Raw genomic sequence first — 18,179 nt, forward strand, 5'->3', positions numbered from 1 at the left:
CATAAATAACACTGTTATTTTTGGACCAATGTCCCCGAAAAAACCCAACTTGGGAAAACCAGTGCAGCAACTGAGGGTTTTATTTATTATGCAGTAGTAAATCTGAGTACAAATCTATGGAAGCTCAAATCTAGCTTTCCATACAGAGAAATAACTGACAGGAGATCTAGTGAGAAAAATATCACTCCCATCGGTGATCCGACACTGACCTTGGCTCAAGATGAGCTGCCCCTTGCTGCCTCTGCATTGCCTCTGCGTCAACCTACACAGATTTGCGTCCCACAACTCAGACCAACGTCTCTCTCACTAACTGATCAACTGCTATTTGGAAAATCGATCCTCCTAGCCTTCGGGCTCCCACTCTGGCTTTTGGCATTGAATTTCGACTTCTCCTCAGCAAAATACAGATCTCCCTCTGAAGCTCTGCACTGCCTCTCTGTGGCACTCACTGCCTCTCTGCTATGCACTCACCAGACTGGAGAAACTTCCTTCTAGCCTTACTATCCTTGCCCCTCTCTCACTGCTTCGACTTCATTGAATCACCTCCGGCAACTGATTGCTGCTACTTTGGAGTTCGATTTCCCAGCAAAATCGAATTCCTTGTCTCACAAGTATGTTCTCCAATCTCCATCGAATTTCTTCTTATAATCTCTCGTTGAGACATCAACGACCAAGATTAAAACATATTCGATGGCCAAGATTAACTAGAACTCGATCCATTGTTTTTTTCTAGAAGATTCTCACTATGACTTAATTAATACCCTTTAATTAATCAATTTTCCTAAGTTTAGACTTAGGCACCATTAAAAAAAAGATTATTTATTTTAACTAAGTCGTCTCTAGGTGGAATTTCCAAAAATGATTTCTGGGTTTTGGAGAATACATGTATTCTAGCCTCTCCACAAAGTTTCATGGCTAGAACACATCTGTTGCTACAAAAATCAACGCTCCCTCTTAGCGAGGAATGTGTTTTAGTGCTGCAACCCACTGAAGAAACACCTTGTCCCTGCACCACCTCCTGTTATGCTGCTGATGTCTGGCTGTTGTTGTCCACCAACTACTGCACAACTCTGGTAAACGCTGTAGCTGTGCTGCTGATGGCCCTGCTAAACTCTCGACAACATTGCATCTGCACTGCAACTCCCTCTCCATCTGTTGTTGCTGAAACTGCAACAATTGCAACTGAAAAGCATCCAAAATACTGAACCAATTGTGGTCAGTCTGATGCATCTCTCACCCGAGTCCTGACTGCTGCTAGACTCTGCGCTGTCACTGAAGCCTTTGGGCTGCTATTGACTCTGCTTTGTGCCAACTGCACTGCTGCTAATCTGTACTACACTGCCCAGTATCTTACCGCTACTAGCCATTGCATTTGTTACTCTAGCATCTGACTGCACCAACTGCCACTGATCCATCATGCTATTGCATGTTTTTGGGCTCCCGTAGCAAGGTGTTGATTCATGAGGTGGACCTCCTCAAGAACCCGCCCATCCTGTAGCTCTCTAGGGCTACAAAACCAAGTCACCCCATCTCACTCTTGGAGGTATATCGGTGATCATGGCAAACTATTCCTCCAATCTGGAGGAAAACCTATCAATCTCCGCGAATGCAGCCTGCTGATCCTGCTTCTCCTCCTTGACCTTCTTTCTGAGAGAACATTGAGTGTTATAGTGGCCAAGCTCACCACATCTGAAGCATTTCACCTTGGAAATGTCCTTCCTTCTGCGCTACTCATGCTGCCCCTTCGATGCGAGGGCCACATCCTCCTCTTCCTTTACTTGCTTCATCCCACTGCTGCTGATGTTGCCAGTGATGGTGGTCTTCACCAAATCTCGCCTCATCTCCTCCTGCTACAGATCAGCCCACATACGATCCCAGTCTGGCAACTTTTCTTTGCCAAGAATACTCTGGACGAAGACTTGCCACTCTTCAGAAATGCTGTCTAGAGCAAACCGCATCAATTCAGTAGGCTGAGGCACTGACCCTACTATAGACAGCTGAATCTCGGATATCTTGAAGCCTAATAAGGAATGAGTCTATACACTCCCCTTTCTGCATCCTCGTGCATCTCAACTTCTCCTCAAGATACATTTTTCGTTGCTCGGAAGATCCCTCATATAGCGTGGCAAGTGCTTCCCACATCTGTCGGGTGGTATCTTTTCCAGCTATGTGAGACACCACATGGTCTTGAATCCCATTGAGAATCAACCTCTTTGCCCACATGGTCTTGAATTTTCCTAAAAAACTAACCCTCTTGGCCCAAGGATTGCGCTGCCTCTAGAGGGTTTTGAACTGCTGCCTCTGCAGAGATTTGAAATTCTCTTCCCTTCTGCTACTGAGCTCTCCAACATACGATTTGTGCTCTAATACCATGTGAAAATTCAGAAACCCCGAATCCTACTGCAGCAGCTAATTAAGTTTCTTCTATTTGTTAAATAACTTTAGCAAATTATTTACTACATTCTACGGTAAATATCGAAACTAATACACTGCAACCTTCACAAATACAATATTGCGAAAGAAAAATAATGTTGGAGGAATAGAATCTCACACACATAAATAACACTATTATTTTTGGACCAATGTCCCTGGAAAAACCCAACTTGGGAAAACTGGTGTAGCAGTTGATGGTTTTATTTATTATGCAATAGTAAATCTGAGTACAAATCTCTGGAAGCTCAAATCTAACTTTCCATACAGAGAAAAAACTGACAAGAGATCTAGTGAGAAAAATCTCACTCCCACCGGTGATCCAACACTAACCTTGGCTCAAGATGAGTTGCCCCTTGTTGCCTCTGCGTCTAACCTACGCAGATTTGCGTCCCACAATTCGGACCAACGTCTCTCTTGCTAACTGATCAACTGCTATCTGGAAAATCGATCCTCCTAGCCTCCAAGCTCCCACTCCAACTTCTGGCACTGAATTTCGACTTCTCCTCAGCAAAATACGGATCTCCCTCTAAAGCTCTGTGCTGCCTCTCTGTGGCACTCATTGCCTCTCTACTATGCATTCACTAGACTAGATAAACTTCATTCCAACCTTACTATCCCTAAGCCTCCCTCATTGCTTCGACTTCATTGAATCACCTCTGACAACTGACTGCTGCTACTCTGGAGTTCAATTTCCCAGCAAAATCGAATTCCTTGTTTCACAGGTATGTTTTCCAACCCCCATCACATTTTTTCTTATAATCTCTCGTTGAGACATCACCATGAATTAATTAATACCCTTTAATTAATCAGTTTTCCTAACTTTAGACTTAGGCACCATTAAAAAAAAGATTAATTATTTTAATTAAGTTGTCTTTACGTGGAATTTCCAGAAAAGATTTTTGGGTTCTGGAGAATATATGTATTCTAGCCTCTCCACAAAGTTTCGTGGCTAGAACACATCCGATGCTACAAAACTCAACACATGCCACCATGAAGTGCCCCATTGATTCCATGACTTGTAAACTCTTTTACTTGATTATTCTAATGATTTGTTGTATTGGAGGGCAAGGGGACGCATTGGATCTTATCCAGGATTGCGGTGTATCTCTATTTGGGGCTCAGTCTCTCTATAGAGGGTCCTAACCGTCCAGAAGGCCACATTGGTGCTTGTAGGGTGGGCGTTGAGAGCCTTGTGCCTTTGACATAGCAGAGATTACTTCATGGATCCCCAACAACGCTCATGGATTGTTCTTGTTCCACCTTTTGGATGAGGATGATGCACCTGGTTCACCATGCCCAGCCGACTCCACACTTGCACCATACACTTGGTAGATGTTCCAGGGTCCAGAGGATCTCTCCCACTGCAGAGAGAGGGCTTATGCCATCATTCTATCCCTTGCAAATGGTTTATAGGCATTTTTGATCCATTTGGAGACCCATGAGAATGTCTGCTATGCCCCCACACCCACTTGGGAGCACTACAAATTCTTGCTTGGAAAAGAAGGGGCTAACCACTTGTTCACTATGTTTGGAATCCATTTCTACATCATGGCACCCCTTGGACTTCATTAGACCTCCTCACAGGCCCAACAACTCATTTTTTTCATCCTTCGACCCTCTTGAGAGGCTTCTTATTACGTTATTGAGCTATTTGGTGGGCTTGTCACCAAAACTATTGTTACTATGCACATTATTTTATTTTAGGGGCTCAATTAGGCCAATTTAGCTAAATTGAATTCATTAGAGAGTGTATAGATAGATGAGAGGTGATTCATTCTCTCATCATCACTTGGATTGGGTTATTTTCTCTTGTGAAATTTTCACTATCCCTTTTGGAGGATGAGTTTGGATGTTATGGATGAATTTTGATGTTTAGATATCTCTCTCTTGTCTTGGCGCTTCATTATTGGCAGAATTTGATGATTAGATATACTCTTTTATACATGTAAGTACTCTTTAATGCTTATTCTTGTTATTTACTTTTGTCACATGAATGTTGCTAGAATCTTCGCTATACAAGTATGAAATTCACTGCTGCTCTATATGAAATTGTGGGAATTTTTGTTCTTTATAGTGTTGCATCATGTCATGGGCCATGTATGAATGAGTGAATATTCCTAGAGATAATTTATGTTAAATAAATCTCGATAAGTCATCATTTATTGCAAACTGAAGTATAAAGTCCTTGTAGTAGTTGTTCTCATTCTCTAAATGCCATGCGAAGTTGTTGAAGGTCTCCTTGATTGGCTGAATTATTCCCAAACCATAAATTCTCCTTGACTCCATCTCTCCCAAAGGACAAGGCATTAATCCTCCATTGGTGATCATTTTCAATGCTTAATTTTTTCACCTCCCTCTTTTTCTAGGCCTAGCCTACATAGGTCACCTAGGGCATCAATTATCTCACAATCTAGTCATCCAAACACTTCAATTTTTGGTTCACAATTACGCTGAGGTTTGCTCTAGAGGCCCTCCAAATTTGAAGAAAATCCTATGGTGGGATCTCGAGATATAGCAAGCCCTAGCTCAAGGACCATTTTTTTCCCTAGTTTTCCCTTGGTTAATGTCCTTATTAGGATCATTGAATTCAAACCTCAAATAAATTTGTCCTTTGATCCTCTTCTCCTCCCTAATTAGGTCAATCCCTACATTTGGTGATCAACTCCATACCCTTGACCTAATTTTGGGTCTGCTTGGTCCCATGTGGTCCCACAACTTATTGACGCCAATTCCACAAAGATCACACAAAGACTGATTCTCCATAAGGATTTCCAAGCCTGAGAATCATATTTGCTAGATATATTCCCAAACCCTCGCCTCGAGAATCCTCGTAGCCCTTCCTAGAGAGCATATCACCTTGCTTCTCGAGCAAGAAAGCCATATAATTGAGTCTCCCTTGTGAACAGGCCTTAGGAATCACTCCTTTCCCTCTCACTGTTCCATTAATCTAGTGGTTCCCCTTTACATTGGGTCTCCTCCCATCGGTGAAAGTTTGTAAAGAGCAAGGAGCTTTAGCTAAGGTGACAGTGGGCTATTGCTCCATTGATTCCCTTGACCTAGTAGTTGTTCTATAGGATCCCCTCTTAGGACCCTTGCTAGTTTAAGTGGTAATAGGAAGTACAGTCACCTACTGATCTGGTTTAGTTTTCAGAATTCAACAAACATAATGTCAAGGCTAAGATGATCCTTCTAGGCACAATAAAATACCACCTGATACTTCATGTGTCATGGAAGAAGTTCGCCTATGCAACGTGGGATCCTTGATTACACTTTACCAGAGTAGAAATGAGAATAGGAAGCTGGTGTTACACGAGAAACTAAGAAACACCAAGATGATCAAATCTAACACAATGACCTCATACCTTACCAAGATCATATAGGTGAGAGATGAGTTGGCTACAGTGGTAGAGATTAACCCCGATGAATAGTTAGTTAAGACTACACTAAGTGGTTTTTCCAAGAAATGGGATGGTTTCATCGATGGCATTGTTTCTAGGGAGCATCTTCCAGACCAGAGGAGGATGTGGGATGCTTTCATCTAGGAGGAGTGCTAAGAGTGGCAACCAGAATGGTGGGGCTGATGAGGAGGAGAAAGTTGTGCTCGTAGCTAAGGGCAAGAAAAGGCCAAGAAGGGACCTTCTAGCGAGGCCAAGAAGAAGGGAATGTAAAAGGGGAAGGAGAAAGACATGAGCAAAGTGAGATGCTTTGCTTCTTAGAAGATGGGTCATTATGCCCTTCAGTGTCCCAACAAGAAGGGGAAGAAGAATGGCATTGCAACTTCAACATGTTGATTTTTGGTAGCATCAGATGTGCTCTAAGTCTCAAATTTTGCAGGAGGCTTAGACACATGCATTCTCCAATACCCAGAAATCTTTTTGAGAAATTCCACCCAGAAACAGTTTTATTAAATTAATTAATTAATTTTAATGGGACCCTAAGTCTAAACTTAGGAAATTAAAATAATTAATGGGTATTAATGTAAACTGTGGGTGAAACTTCTAGAAGAAGGCAGAGATCAATTCAATATGATCCTAGCCATTGATTAGAATCTAATCTGGGCCGTTGATTGATCGACGAGAGGATTATAAGAGGAGACTTGATGGGCACTTGGAGAACACTCTAGAGGAAGATACTCAGTTACTCGAGTAAGATCGATTTTCTCACTGGTTGAAGTTCGGTAAGAGAAAATTGAATTAGAGGGAGAGTTGCAGGTGAGAAAGGGAGAGAAGGCATCAACATCATTCGAGAGTGCGAGACAACAAGATGCAGAGCATGAAAATGTTGAAACGGAAAGAGGCACCGTAGAGGCAGGTTGACAGAGGGACGCAGAAGGATGCAGAGGAAGGAGGGGTGTTTCACCTAGATCATAAATTTGTCTGGAAGTGTCTATAAATTTTCTCACTCCTGTTTTGCTGGTTGTAATTTGTACATGAGATTTTGCTGAAGAGTAATAAAGAAACCCTCATCTGCTGCACCCGTTTACCCATATTTGGTTTTTTCGAGAACGACTGTCCAAAAATAACTGTCATTGTGATTGTATTTGTGACAATAATTTTCCTTGCATTTACTTTCTGCAATATTTTAATTGTGAAGGTTGCAGTAGAATATATTTCGATATTTTCCATAAGAACACTGCGAATAACTTATGTCTGGACCGTCGTTAGACTGAACCATCCTTCTGCGTCGATACTCCTAAATTTGCCTAAGAGGCTATGGGGGGCGCCTACCCAGTCTTTGAAGATAACTTGGTTAGGGTCATGAGATTTTGCTGAAGAGTAATAAAGAAACCCTCATCTGTTGCACCCGTTTTCCCACATTTGGTTTTGTCGGGGACAATTGTCCAAAAATAACTGTCATTGTGATTGTATTTGTGACAATATTTTTCCTTGCATTTACTTTCTGCAATATTTTAATTGTGAAGGTTGCAGTAGAATATATTTCGATATTTTCCATAAGAACACTGCAAATAACTTATTTCTGAACCGTCATTAGACTGAACCATCCTTCTGCGCCGATACTTCTAAATCTGCCTAAGGGGCTATGGGGGGCATCCACCCAGTCTTTGAAGATAACTTGGTTAAGGTCCCACATAATGGCGATCCCTCTTGCCATGCCTTTCGCGTCTAGGATCATCTCTTCGCTACCTCTCCAACATCTTTGAAGCACCTCGTGAATTTTCACATCTGTCATTTTTGTCTCCTGAAGGAGCACAATGTTCGGCTTTAGCTTATTAATTTTGTCTTTCAGAGATTGAAGCTTACCCTTGTTGTTTAAGCCTCGTATATTCCATGAGACTATTTTCATTAAGTAAGGGGTAGGGTTTTGGGGAAGTTATTTTTGAATTGTCCCATTTGCCCTGAGTTAAGCAAGAATTCCCCTGCTTCTCGAATGGCTTCCTTTGTAGTTTTCCTCTCCTTCTTCCCTTTTTCAGTTATGCGTTGGTCCACTTGTGCGTGTTGTTGGTGTCCTCCTTCTCTAACTGAATTTTGAGATTAGGAGTCTCCTTTTGCTTTTGCCAAGCGGGCAGGCGCACCACTGACCAAAAACGTTTCGGAAGTGAATTAGTTGATTAGAAGGAATGTCTTTTAAATCTTGATTTTACCCAAACTTTGAAAAATTTTAACATTGTTTTTCATTAGCACCTAGTCGGTTATTCCTTTCTTTTGCTTCCAAAATTTTGTTGGTCTATATGAGAACCTCCTTGAGTTTTCAATCTTCCTCCAAGTCTTCAGGTGTCTTCCTCTTAGGCGTGGATATTTCCTTGCTTTTATTCGTCTGCTTCTCTACATCCATGATTTGTATTGCCAATGGACCTGGCTAGGTTTTAGGCTCACCCTACTTTTTAAGGTCTCCCAAAATGGCAAAAAGATTTTCTGCCACCGATTTTTGGGTTTTAGATGATGGCGGGTTTGAAGCAGACATTCAACGAGGAGGTTGGACAGGGCGATTCCCAAATTGAGGATGTTGCTTCCGATAATTGCGGCCACACCTTGCACCCACAGCTAGAAACCATCATCATCCCTGGTAGTCGCATTTTGTTGTTCTTCTGCTACTGTGAGCGGACATTCTTTGAATAGATGGCTATATTCATGGTATCGACGACATTTAAAGGGCATGTGCTCGTATTCGAGCGACTGTGTCCAAATTGAGTCATGGTACTCCAGATCGATCGATTCAGGTAAAGGTTAAGAAATGTTCATATGAACACAAATATGCACGTAAGCTACATGTCTTCATTTTGTGATTTCTGAGATCTTCACAAAGTCCTCAATTGCATTCCCTATACCTTCCAAGATATCTGGCTCCCAGAAATCTTTAGGCCAGGAGAAGAGATGGATCCATACTGGGACAACCATGAATTGTTCTTTTTCTGGGTTATAGTACTCTTCCCAAAATCTGATAAATAACCCCGCAATAAGGGCCATTTTCAAATACTCTGCAAAGATCACTGGGAAGAAACCTTTTTGCTCGTAGTCGCAGCTCCACCGACCCTTTTGGATTCCATTTAGCTTGGATCCATTGGACAACCTCTTGCTCCTTTGGCCATATTCATGTAAAGTTACAGATCAAGGCATGATCTTTCATAAATTAGCAGGTTTTCTTCAAATGATTGTTGGGAATCACGAATTTTGGATTTTTCGTTTATTTTGGCAATCATTGACCTCTCCCTCTGGCTTGCCATTGAGCCCCCATTACTGGAGACTCCGCTACAATACACACTGGGTTCAAACCCATTCGCTCCAGTCGTAGCTGTCTTCGATCTACCAATTGCATTTTGATACGAGGAGGGTTCTTCCTCCCCATTCGAGGGGCCACTCCTAAGAAGCCCATGCCTGACAACTTGCAGCTGTCGATACATTGCCGCTACCACTTGGATACGTCACCTCACCAATTGGCTTGGGTAAGTGCCTACGCCACTCACCTACAAAACCCTAACATTGCCCTGCAAACCCACAAAAATATCAGTATTCTTAAAGTGAAAATATCAATATTATTATGATGCTTAGCATAATATATCTATATTAATAATATATGAATTAATTATAATGAACTAATTATAATGCATGAAAAAATTTCATCCCTTTTACTAATTATTTTTAACAATAGTTTAAACCAAATTACCACTGATTTGGATGAGTTGACAATCATTAGGATCACAACCAAAAGCAAACCCGAGATCATCTCGTTAAGACTTTTGAAATCGTGGTTTCGTTTTTTTTTTTCACAAGGTGGGAAAACTTATCATAACCCAGTTGTCAAACCAATAGTGAGGACAACCATTTCTGGTTGCTATCCGTGAGTGCAGGCTCACTGATCATCGTTATTCAAGGAAAATCACGCCCCCTGGAAGAACCTGCCGGTGGTCCGTAACGGGCCAAACGTTCGCTCCTGCTAGATGCCTCTGGGTCTTGGGCCGTTACCCTATTTCCTTACGTCCGAGGAAGACAAACTCTTAACTAAGCATAAGCAGTTTTAGGGCATACTCCAGGCCCAAAATCACGGTTTCGTTACTACAATAGAGTTTTCGTATTTCACTAGAAAAAATAAATAACAAAAGTGCTTTATTTTCACAATCAATTTGATATCCATTTTTTTTAATCTGTAACCTAATAAATATCAACTTACTAAAAAATATATATAAAAAAATATTAAATTAAAAAAATCATGAACAATAAGTTAACGAATTTATCCCCACAAATCTTAGAATTAGATCCGACTAAATCTGAATATGTCACTGATGTCCAAAATATCTCCTCCAAAGTTACATTTCATAAAAAGTTAAGCTGTCAGGGATATCAACGTGTGACACATGAAAGTAATTTTTAATGTGGAAAAGCATTATTATTAATTGCCATTGAAATAATTACCATGTGATTTATTATAATTATTTAAAAAAATATAAAAATAAAATAATTAATTAAAAATATTATTAAAAATAATTCATTGATAGTATGGAGATATACATTAATCAATTTATTTTAATCAATTTATACTTAAAAAAGATTTAATCTAAAATAATTTTTTTATTAGAATTGGGTGACAATTTAAAAAAAAAAAGTTATATTTTGTTGTTTAAAATGCAATTTTGAATAAATAAATAGATTTAACACCATAAAAAATTCTTAAAATAATCAAATTATACAGATTAAACAACTTAAATTTAAGTTTTTAGAAATCTTTACTAAATTTGTATTAAGATTAACTAGAAAAAATATTGTAAAACAATCATTTCATCTATAAATTAAATTAAACTACATTAAAAAAAAATCACAAACATACACTCCAATAACCATTCAATTTGGGGGATAATTTAGTCATCACACATCAACAGTTTGTTGATGATTTGATGCTATTCGGAGAAGCGTCGCTTAGAGAGGTGAGAAGTTTCAAACATGTTCTAACAGTTTTTATGAATGCTTCAGGTATGGAGATAAATAGTGATAAGTCTTGTACATTTATTTTTAATACACCTGAAATTGTCAAAGCTCATTTAACCAGAATATTAGGCTTTAGACAGGGTGTATTACCGACTAAATATCTGGGCATTCAATTGGATATAAACTCACACCACATAAAGAATTGGCAGAGCTTGTTGGAAAGAATTAGAAAACGATTGGCTAATTGGTCGTTCAGACTGTTGAATTTAGCCAGTGGTGTAGTCCTCTTAAAATCGGTATTACTGTCTATTCCCATCTATTCATTGTCTATTATGGCTGCTCCCAAAGGCGTTCTCTCTAAACTGAGGGAACTATTTGGAAAATTTCTTTGGGGAGGTCCTCAACAACAGAAAAAATGGACTCTAGTTTCATGGAAGAAGGTAACCCAGCGGAAAGAGGAAGGAGGTTTAGGAGTTCGAGATCCGGAAGTCATAAATCAGGTTTTAGGGGCGAAATTATGGTGGCGATGGGTGCAGGGGGGTACTGATCTGTGGAAAAGAATCTGGAACCAAAAATATAACATGCCAGGTACAATTGAAGAACGCCTACGAATAGCAGAAACTCCTCGAGGATCACAAATATGGGACTTTGCAAGAAGTAATAAAGATATAGTTGGGAACCTAGCATTCTGGGAAATCCGTGAGGGTAGTACAGCAAGATTTTGGGAAGAGGGGTGGCAGCAACGTGATAAGCTCAATGGGAATCAATCTCTTCATGAGGTTCAAGTGTTAGCGCAAAGAGCAGGAATGGAATATGTGAGAGATTATTGGCACAGAGGGGCTGTAAACGATATATGGCGAGTGTGGAAACGGCCTCAGGAATGGGCAGATCGAATCAGCTTGGAGACAGGGCACCGGTATTCCCAGGAAATTGAATCACGGAAAATTAAGATCAGAGATGGTAAGGACATTCTCAGATGGGGTAAAACGATGAAAGGAATGTTTACAGTCAAAGAAGCATATTATTGGAAATCGAAAGAGGAAAGGGTCGATGATATAATGGACTGGAAAAAGATTTGGGAAGGAAAATGGTGGCCTAAAATAACATATTTTGCGTGGTTGGTTTGCAGAGGACGGATCTTGACTTGGGAAAATATTCAGAAACGAGGTATGCATGGACCTTCACGATGTTATTTGTGTAGTAAAGAGGCAGAGAATCAGGAGCACTTACTCAATCGATGTCTCTACGCTCAGAGTATATGGGAAGAAATTAGGGTACTCTTTGGTCAAACGAATAGGGACCCAACTAGTCTTCGGAATACCTTATTTCACTGGGGCAAGGGGAATTTTCAGAGTAAAGTTGTAAGGAGACTATGGAATTTGGTGGTTGGTTTCGCAATATGGGAAGTTTGGAAGGAGCGCAATCGAAGGATCTTTAGGGATAAAAGCTCCCAAGAATCAAGAATTTGGGAAGCAATATGTAAGTCGATAAAGGAAACGGTTTTGTCTGAAGCATGGGATGAGGATGATTGGAAACTGACCCCGGAGGAACAACGAATAGTCTCAAAGTTGAATATAGATTATACAATGATCTTCCCCAATCTTGACAGGCGTAATAGATATCATGTGCAAAGTCCAAACCATTTCAGATTTCCAGGGGACAGGCGAATCAAACTGAATTTCGATGGGGCATCAAAGGGTAATCCTGGACAAGCAGGTTGGGGAGGCATTTTTAGAGATAATACAGGGAGTACACGATGGGTGTATGCGGAATGGGGAGGAGACATGACAAATAATGAAGCGGAATTATGGGGAGTGTATAATGGACTTCGAATTGCAGTTCGAAATGGATACCGGAATCTTGAAGTTGAAGGCGACTCCAAGATTACGATTGATATGCTCAGAAAATTACGAAATGGCAAACGGTGGGATCACGTGGCGACGAGTTGGCGGACAGCAGCGATCATACAAGACATAGAAGGGCTGCTCAGTAGGATAGAGTATACAATGATAAATCATGTCCTGCGGAATGGCAACCAGGCAGCGGATTTATTAGCCAATTGGGGCAGCGAAGCGTCGAACAGAGTAATTGATGGGAGCTGGGTATCATATCAGGATGACCCAAGGTGGAATGCACTACAAACCATACTTCGACAGGATTATGATGAGGCGATTGCATCACACGGAAATGATTAATTGCTTCCTTATTATGGATAGGAGGGGATATGACAGGATAATTAATGCTGGACAGGGGATTACGAAGCGCGTGGATGGAATTAACCTTAGGGGCGGCGAGATTAATCAAGAAACGAGCGGAATGTTCATCCCAAGGACGAATATGGGTACGCTTTCGAGGACGAGAGGTAGCTGCGTCAGAGAGATTGGGTACATCTCACATCATGACCCAGCAGATGAGGCAAGTGTTAATGAAGGCGACAGGCGGACACGAAGCTTTAAGACGAAAGGGTGGCGGATTAGGGAGTTATTATGTTTTGCATGCGATCGAGCGGAGAGAAGGGAGAAATTCGGGGTCAATTGCTGTAAACAGAGGAAGCGAGATATGAGTATGCAGCAGTCTACAATGCCAAGCATGGCTGTGAGTCAAGAGCAGGGAGAAGGTCGCTGGACACGGAGCAAGGGGAGGCCTGTAGATCAGAAAGGAAAGGGTCTGGCAGAGGTTGATATAAAAGGAAAGAGTGTTGCAGAGGAATCTTTACCGCGGATTTATCTGGATATTACGGATGAATCAGAGAAGGAGTTTGATATAAGAGACTATTTGGTAGAGGAGGAACCGCGTCGGACAACAGGAGGGAAGGTAGGTAAGTGGAGGCGTCGGAGTAATGAAACGGAGGATTCGGAAGAGAAGCTTGAGGATCAGGAGGGTACTGACGAGGACGCGGGTGGAAGGCGCGGAAGAAGCCGACGAGCGAGAGGACGTGGGAAACAGTGGGGTCGAGGAAGGAACGGTGGAGGAGGTGGTAGAGGGAGCAGGAACCAAAGAACCGACGTGGAGGACGGAGTAGCTTGTGAACGCAGAGGCAGGAAAAGAGGGAAGCGGGACATGAGGAGGAAATTGAATGAAGCAGAGGATGCATATATTCAAGAGACAAACCCTCACATTAGAAGAATTATAGATCACTTAGAAGAGGAGGCTATGCAGGCAGCTTCGGACCCTGAAATGGAGGACTGGGAGAGGTTTATCCCCGATCCAGGACACACAAGAGGGAGAATGTCGCTGTACAAACAGTCTTTGCATGCTTACTGGGGCATGAAGCGACTACTGGCTAAAGCCATGGAGCAGGTAGCTGTTGAAATGGTGGAATTGGCTCAAGGTTTCCCCACCTTCAAAAGGGAACTAAGGAACATCCAGATGACTCTGATTATGCAGGATAGAAAGATGGATAAAATTCTGCAGCTGTTCAAAGAAAATGGAATGGAGATCAAGACAGAAAGCGGACCCAAGCCAGACACCCTGAATAAGTAGGATATGGACACTGCTGTAAAGAGGTTTTTATCATTTTCAGTTTTGAATTTTTGTAATCCTGAATGGTAATGTCTCAAAGGCGAAACAGTTTGCTTGTAGAACAAATAGCTGGAATTTTTGTATGGTTAGATAGACTGGATATGTATTTTTTGTGGATGGCTGTTAAAAACTATCGGTGGTACCCGGTTTCCCTTAAGGGCGGGTAGTGACCTGCCTCTGTTTGTATATTCTCCATATTTGAAGTAATAGAATTTCGCCTTAGTTTACAAAAAAAAAAACCATTCAATTTGTTGACATCCTGGAATATATGCGGAAGAGTGATGGTTCAAAATGTTTGCTTCAACGATCAGGTACATTATATTGATAATTTGAAAGATGCGTTTCTCAAATATTAAATGCAAACAATAAACATGGCCTGTTACTCCACATATATAAAATAATGATGACGCCAAGTTTAAGGCCTAAATTTTACTGAAACACTAATTTGTTGAATGTGAGTAAAGGTACGCCTTGCATCCATGAAATCAACATTGTAATTAATTTTTATTTTCCAAAGTATTAAATGAAAATAATAAACGTGGCTTGTTACTCCACATATATAAAAAAATGAGAACGCTTTTAGGCCTAAATTTTACTTAAACATTAATTTGTTGACTGTGACTAAAGGTACACCCCACATCCATGAAGTCAACATTGTAATTTTTTTTTTCACAAATCTAATGTGAGATTTTTTATTTATTTTATTTTTTTAATAATTTTTTATTTCTAACCAATAAATTTCAAAATCATATTAATGTCTTCTATCAAAGATAAAATTGGAATATAATTTTTATAAAAATTGAAAATTATTTTTATAATTAACAAATATTCAATTTAATATTTGAATATTTCAAAACTATTATAAAACTTAAAAAAATTGGTTTTGAATAAAGTCAAAGATAAGTTTCACAAAATTGTTAACATAATTTCTTATGTTGCACGGGTTCCCAACCCAGGGGTGAGGTTCTCGAACCTGTCCCGGGTTCCAGTGCCCACATTCCAGGTGCTGGAACGGGTAACCCTGAGAAGAACCCTGAAGAACCTGGTTCTTCTTGAAAGAACCTGAGACTTCGAAATCATAAACCGGGTTCTTTTGATACATTGGAAAGGATTGCAAAGTGTCGATGTAGATGTAATATTCCCAACTCAAATATGCTCAATTTTCTCTTAAAATTTTTGAGTTTTTAATTGAGTTTCAATGAGTCTTAATTGAGGTATTTTATCAAATAGTTGAAGGACAACTGCTGTAGATATTTGTTTTATATTTTCTCTCAAGTGACATGGACGGGATCATTGCAACAATGGGAAAATGCTTCAAATAACTAGACAACTTATTTATAAACTCAGAATTAGACTTTCATTGCTGTTACAACTTAAAATGATGAAAATTTCTGAGCATAAACAGCCATACAAGTAACTAGACACCAATAGATGTAGTGAAGGTCAAAACGGTGGAACCTGGTAGTAGCATTACAGCGATATATAAATGGAATATCAGCCTTTAAATAATAGATCTTCAGCCATTAAAATCAGTCTTCTACAGCAGAGATGGATCAGCGATAAACATAGCTTGTTCTGTGAAAAATCATTGTTTAACAAGGCAAAGTCTGATATTGTTTAAGAGCAAATTTCCCAAATTTTACAATGCCATTGTGAAGGACACACCTGGAACATGCTCCATCTGATAAGAACTTAAACTCGCTGATTGTCAGAGCTTCTGCAATTAACTTGATTTCTTGAGTAGGCAAGCTGCTACAGGATTTGGCAAAAATCTTGAAATCTGGACAGTGAATAAGGATACATAAATTGGGTTCTATTATGTTCTATTATCTCTTGAAAGATGTATTCGATCAGCCTTTAACCTCTGAAATCAATACAGTTAAATCATAAATATTTTAGTTTTCTTGTTTAAAGTTGAAAAATATACAAATTCATATATATTATAATTTACAAAATATAATATTTATATATTATATATATATAAATTATAATATACCCCCGACGAACCCACGCACCCTGTTTCAAAAAATGACGTACCCGTCCCCGTCCCCGTCCCTGTCCCGAACCCACGTTTCCTGGCAACATAGATAATTTCAGAATTTCAAACTTTTCCAGAAATTCAGACTTTTCCATGCAGCTAAAATCTGTTTTGCTTGCTGCTGCGAATTTACAAGTTTTTCACAAGTTTCCACTGTACTTTTTATTTTATTTTAATTGAATAACACGAAAAGGTATCATTTTCGATTGAAAGGTATCATGGATACTTGAACAGAGTTTTTATTTTTTCTTAAATTTTTTCAATGGAATACACATCCCAGGGAGACCTTTTGGGCACTTCCTCTCATTTCGAGGATGGTACCTAGGGTAAACCAGCTGGTTGCAGCTTTGGCAACCTAACTCGGCAAGGACATTGAGTGAGGCCCAATAATATCCACAGAAGCTGCCAGCCCATGGACTTATCACTTGACCATGTGACCTCCTACTTGTAACTCATAGCAGCTAACCACTTGAACTAACCCACAGGGCTAAAATTTTGGGCAGTTGGATCTACCTAGAGAATATAATTCATCTCACTTCTCTAGCCTGAAAGCAAGAGTAAGAGTGTTGGTACCTTGCTAGTGCCACACAATGTACTCATCATTTAAGAGCTGAACATGTCACTTGCAGGAATTAAACCAGGTGGAGAGAGGATAGCAACCATTCCTTCCAAACACCCAAACTAGACCTAATTGACTAAACTTTTTGGGCATTGGGGTTTTCACAGGAAATATAATTCATCCCACTTTCTAGACCGTAAGCGAGAATGAGAGTGCTGGCATCTTACCAGCCTCACACTAAAATCTGCAAACAACTTGCTCACACATACATACCCCACCCTACCCTGGATTTAAACATGTAACCTCCAAGGAGAAAATCCATTTCTTAACCCTTAGGCCCACTCTGGCTGTACAAAATACTTGATTAGAGTTATTTGATAACTTGAAATCTCAATTTGAATACTCGATATTGTAATTTTATTTTTTACCTAAGCTTTTATATTTGGCAATTCCATTATTCATAAAATGTGGTATTGTTTTTTGTATGCATCATTGCTAATCCTATATTGTACTATTATGAAAATAATCTTATTTTTAATGGATGAAACCTTGTGCAGATTTTGTAGAGGAGAAAAGGGGGAAAATATGGAGGCTTAATGACTGGGGCATGCGGAGGCTAGCATATAAAATTAGAAAAGCCAAAAATGCAAATTATATCTTGATGAATATTGAAATGGGATCTGAACATATCAATGACTTGAAGACCTTATTTGACCAGGATGAAAGAATAATCAGGCATTTGGTAGTAAAACAAAAGAAAGCCATAACCGAAGATTGTCCACCACCTCCGGAGTTCAAGTCATATTCAACTCTCACCGATGAGGAAGACATGGATGAGGGTCCTGATTATGTTGATGAATTGGAAGATGATTTAGAAGAAGATTTAGAAGAAGAAATAGAAGAAGAGTTTGACGAGCTGGAAACTGAAGAACAGCAGATGAAGGAGTTAGCTCCAAGATAAATGTATGAAGTATTTGTTGTACATCTTTGTAAATTATGGTCATGGTCATATTTCAATACCAGAGAACTGAATTTTTTTACCTTGTGGAGAAGTTTCTGATGTTTGGAAGTATTAACAGTGTTATCAGGCATATGTTTCAAACTTTCTATTTTGTATTGATCCTTGATTGCTAATGTCCTTAGGAGCAATATGGTAACCTGAAGTTTTTGGATATTGAGTCAAGTCTGAAGAAAAAATGTGTTTATCCTCAGTTCAGGAAGGAATTGATATCTATGATTGCCTGCTCAA

The 18,179-nt window shown here is 39.8% G+C and overlaps 1 protein-coding gene across 2 annotated transcripts in view; it reads left to right on the forward strand.

Annotated features, from left to right (window-relative positions):
• Window positions 1–18,179, forward strand: part of RFC3 (Translation elongation factor EF1B/ribosomal protein S6 family protein) — a 279,286-nt gene extending 261,107 nt beyond the window's left edge. For both annotated transcript variants that reach the window (XM_089424137.1, XM_089424136.1), the window contains exon 6: window positions 17,488–18,179. In XM_089424137.1, the coding sequence (XP_089280263.1) occupies window positions 17,488–17,891 (404 nt within the window). In that variant the 3' untranslated portion in view covers window positions 17,892–18,179. The remainder of the gene's footprint in view (window positions 1–17,487) is intronic.

Source organism: Pinus tabuliformis, chromosome 4_2, assembly GCF_031772625.1.
Source record: "Pinus tabuliformis cultivar Carrire ecotype Pingquan chromosome 4_2, CPIR1, whole genome shotgun sequence".
Classification (NCBI taxonomy): domain Eukaryota; kingdom Viridiplantae; phylum Streptophyta; class Pinopsida; order Pinales; family Pinaceae; genus Pinus; species Pinus tabuliformis.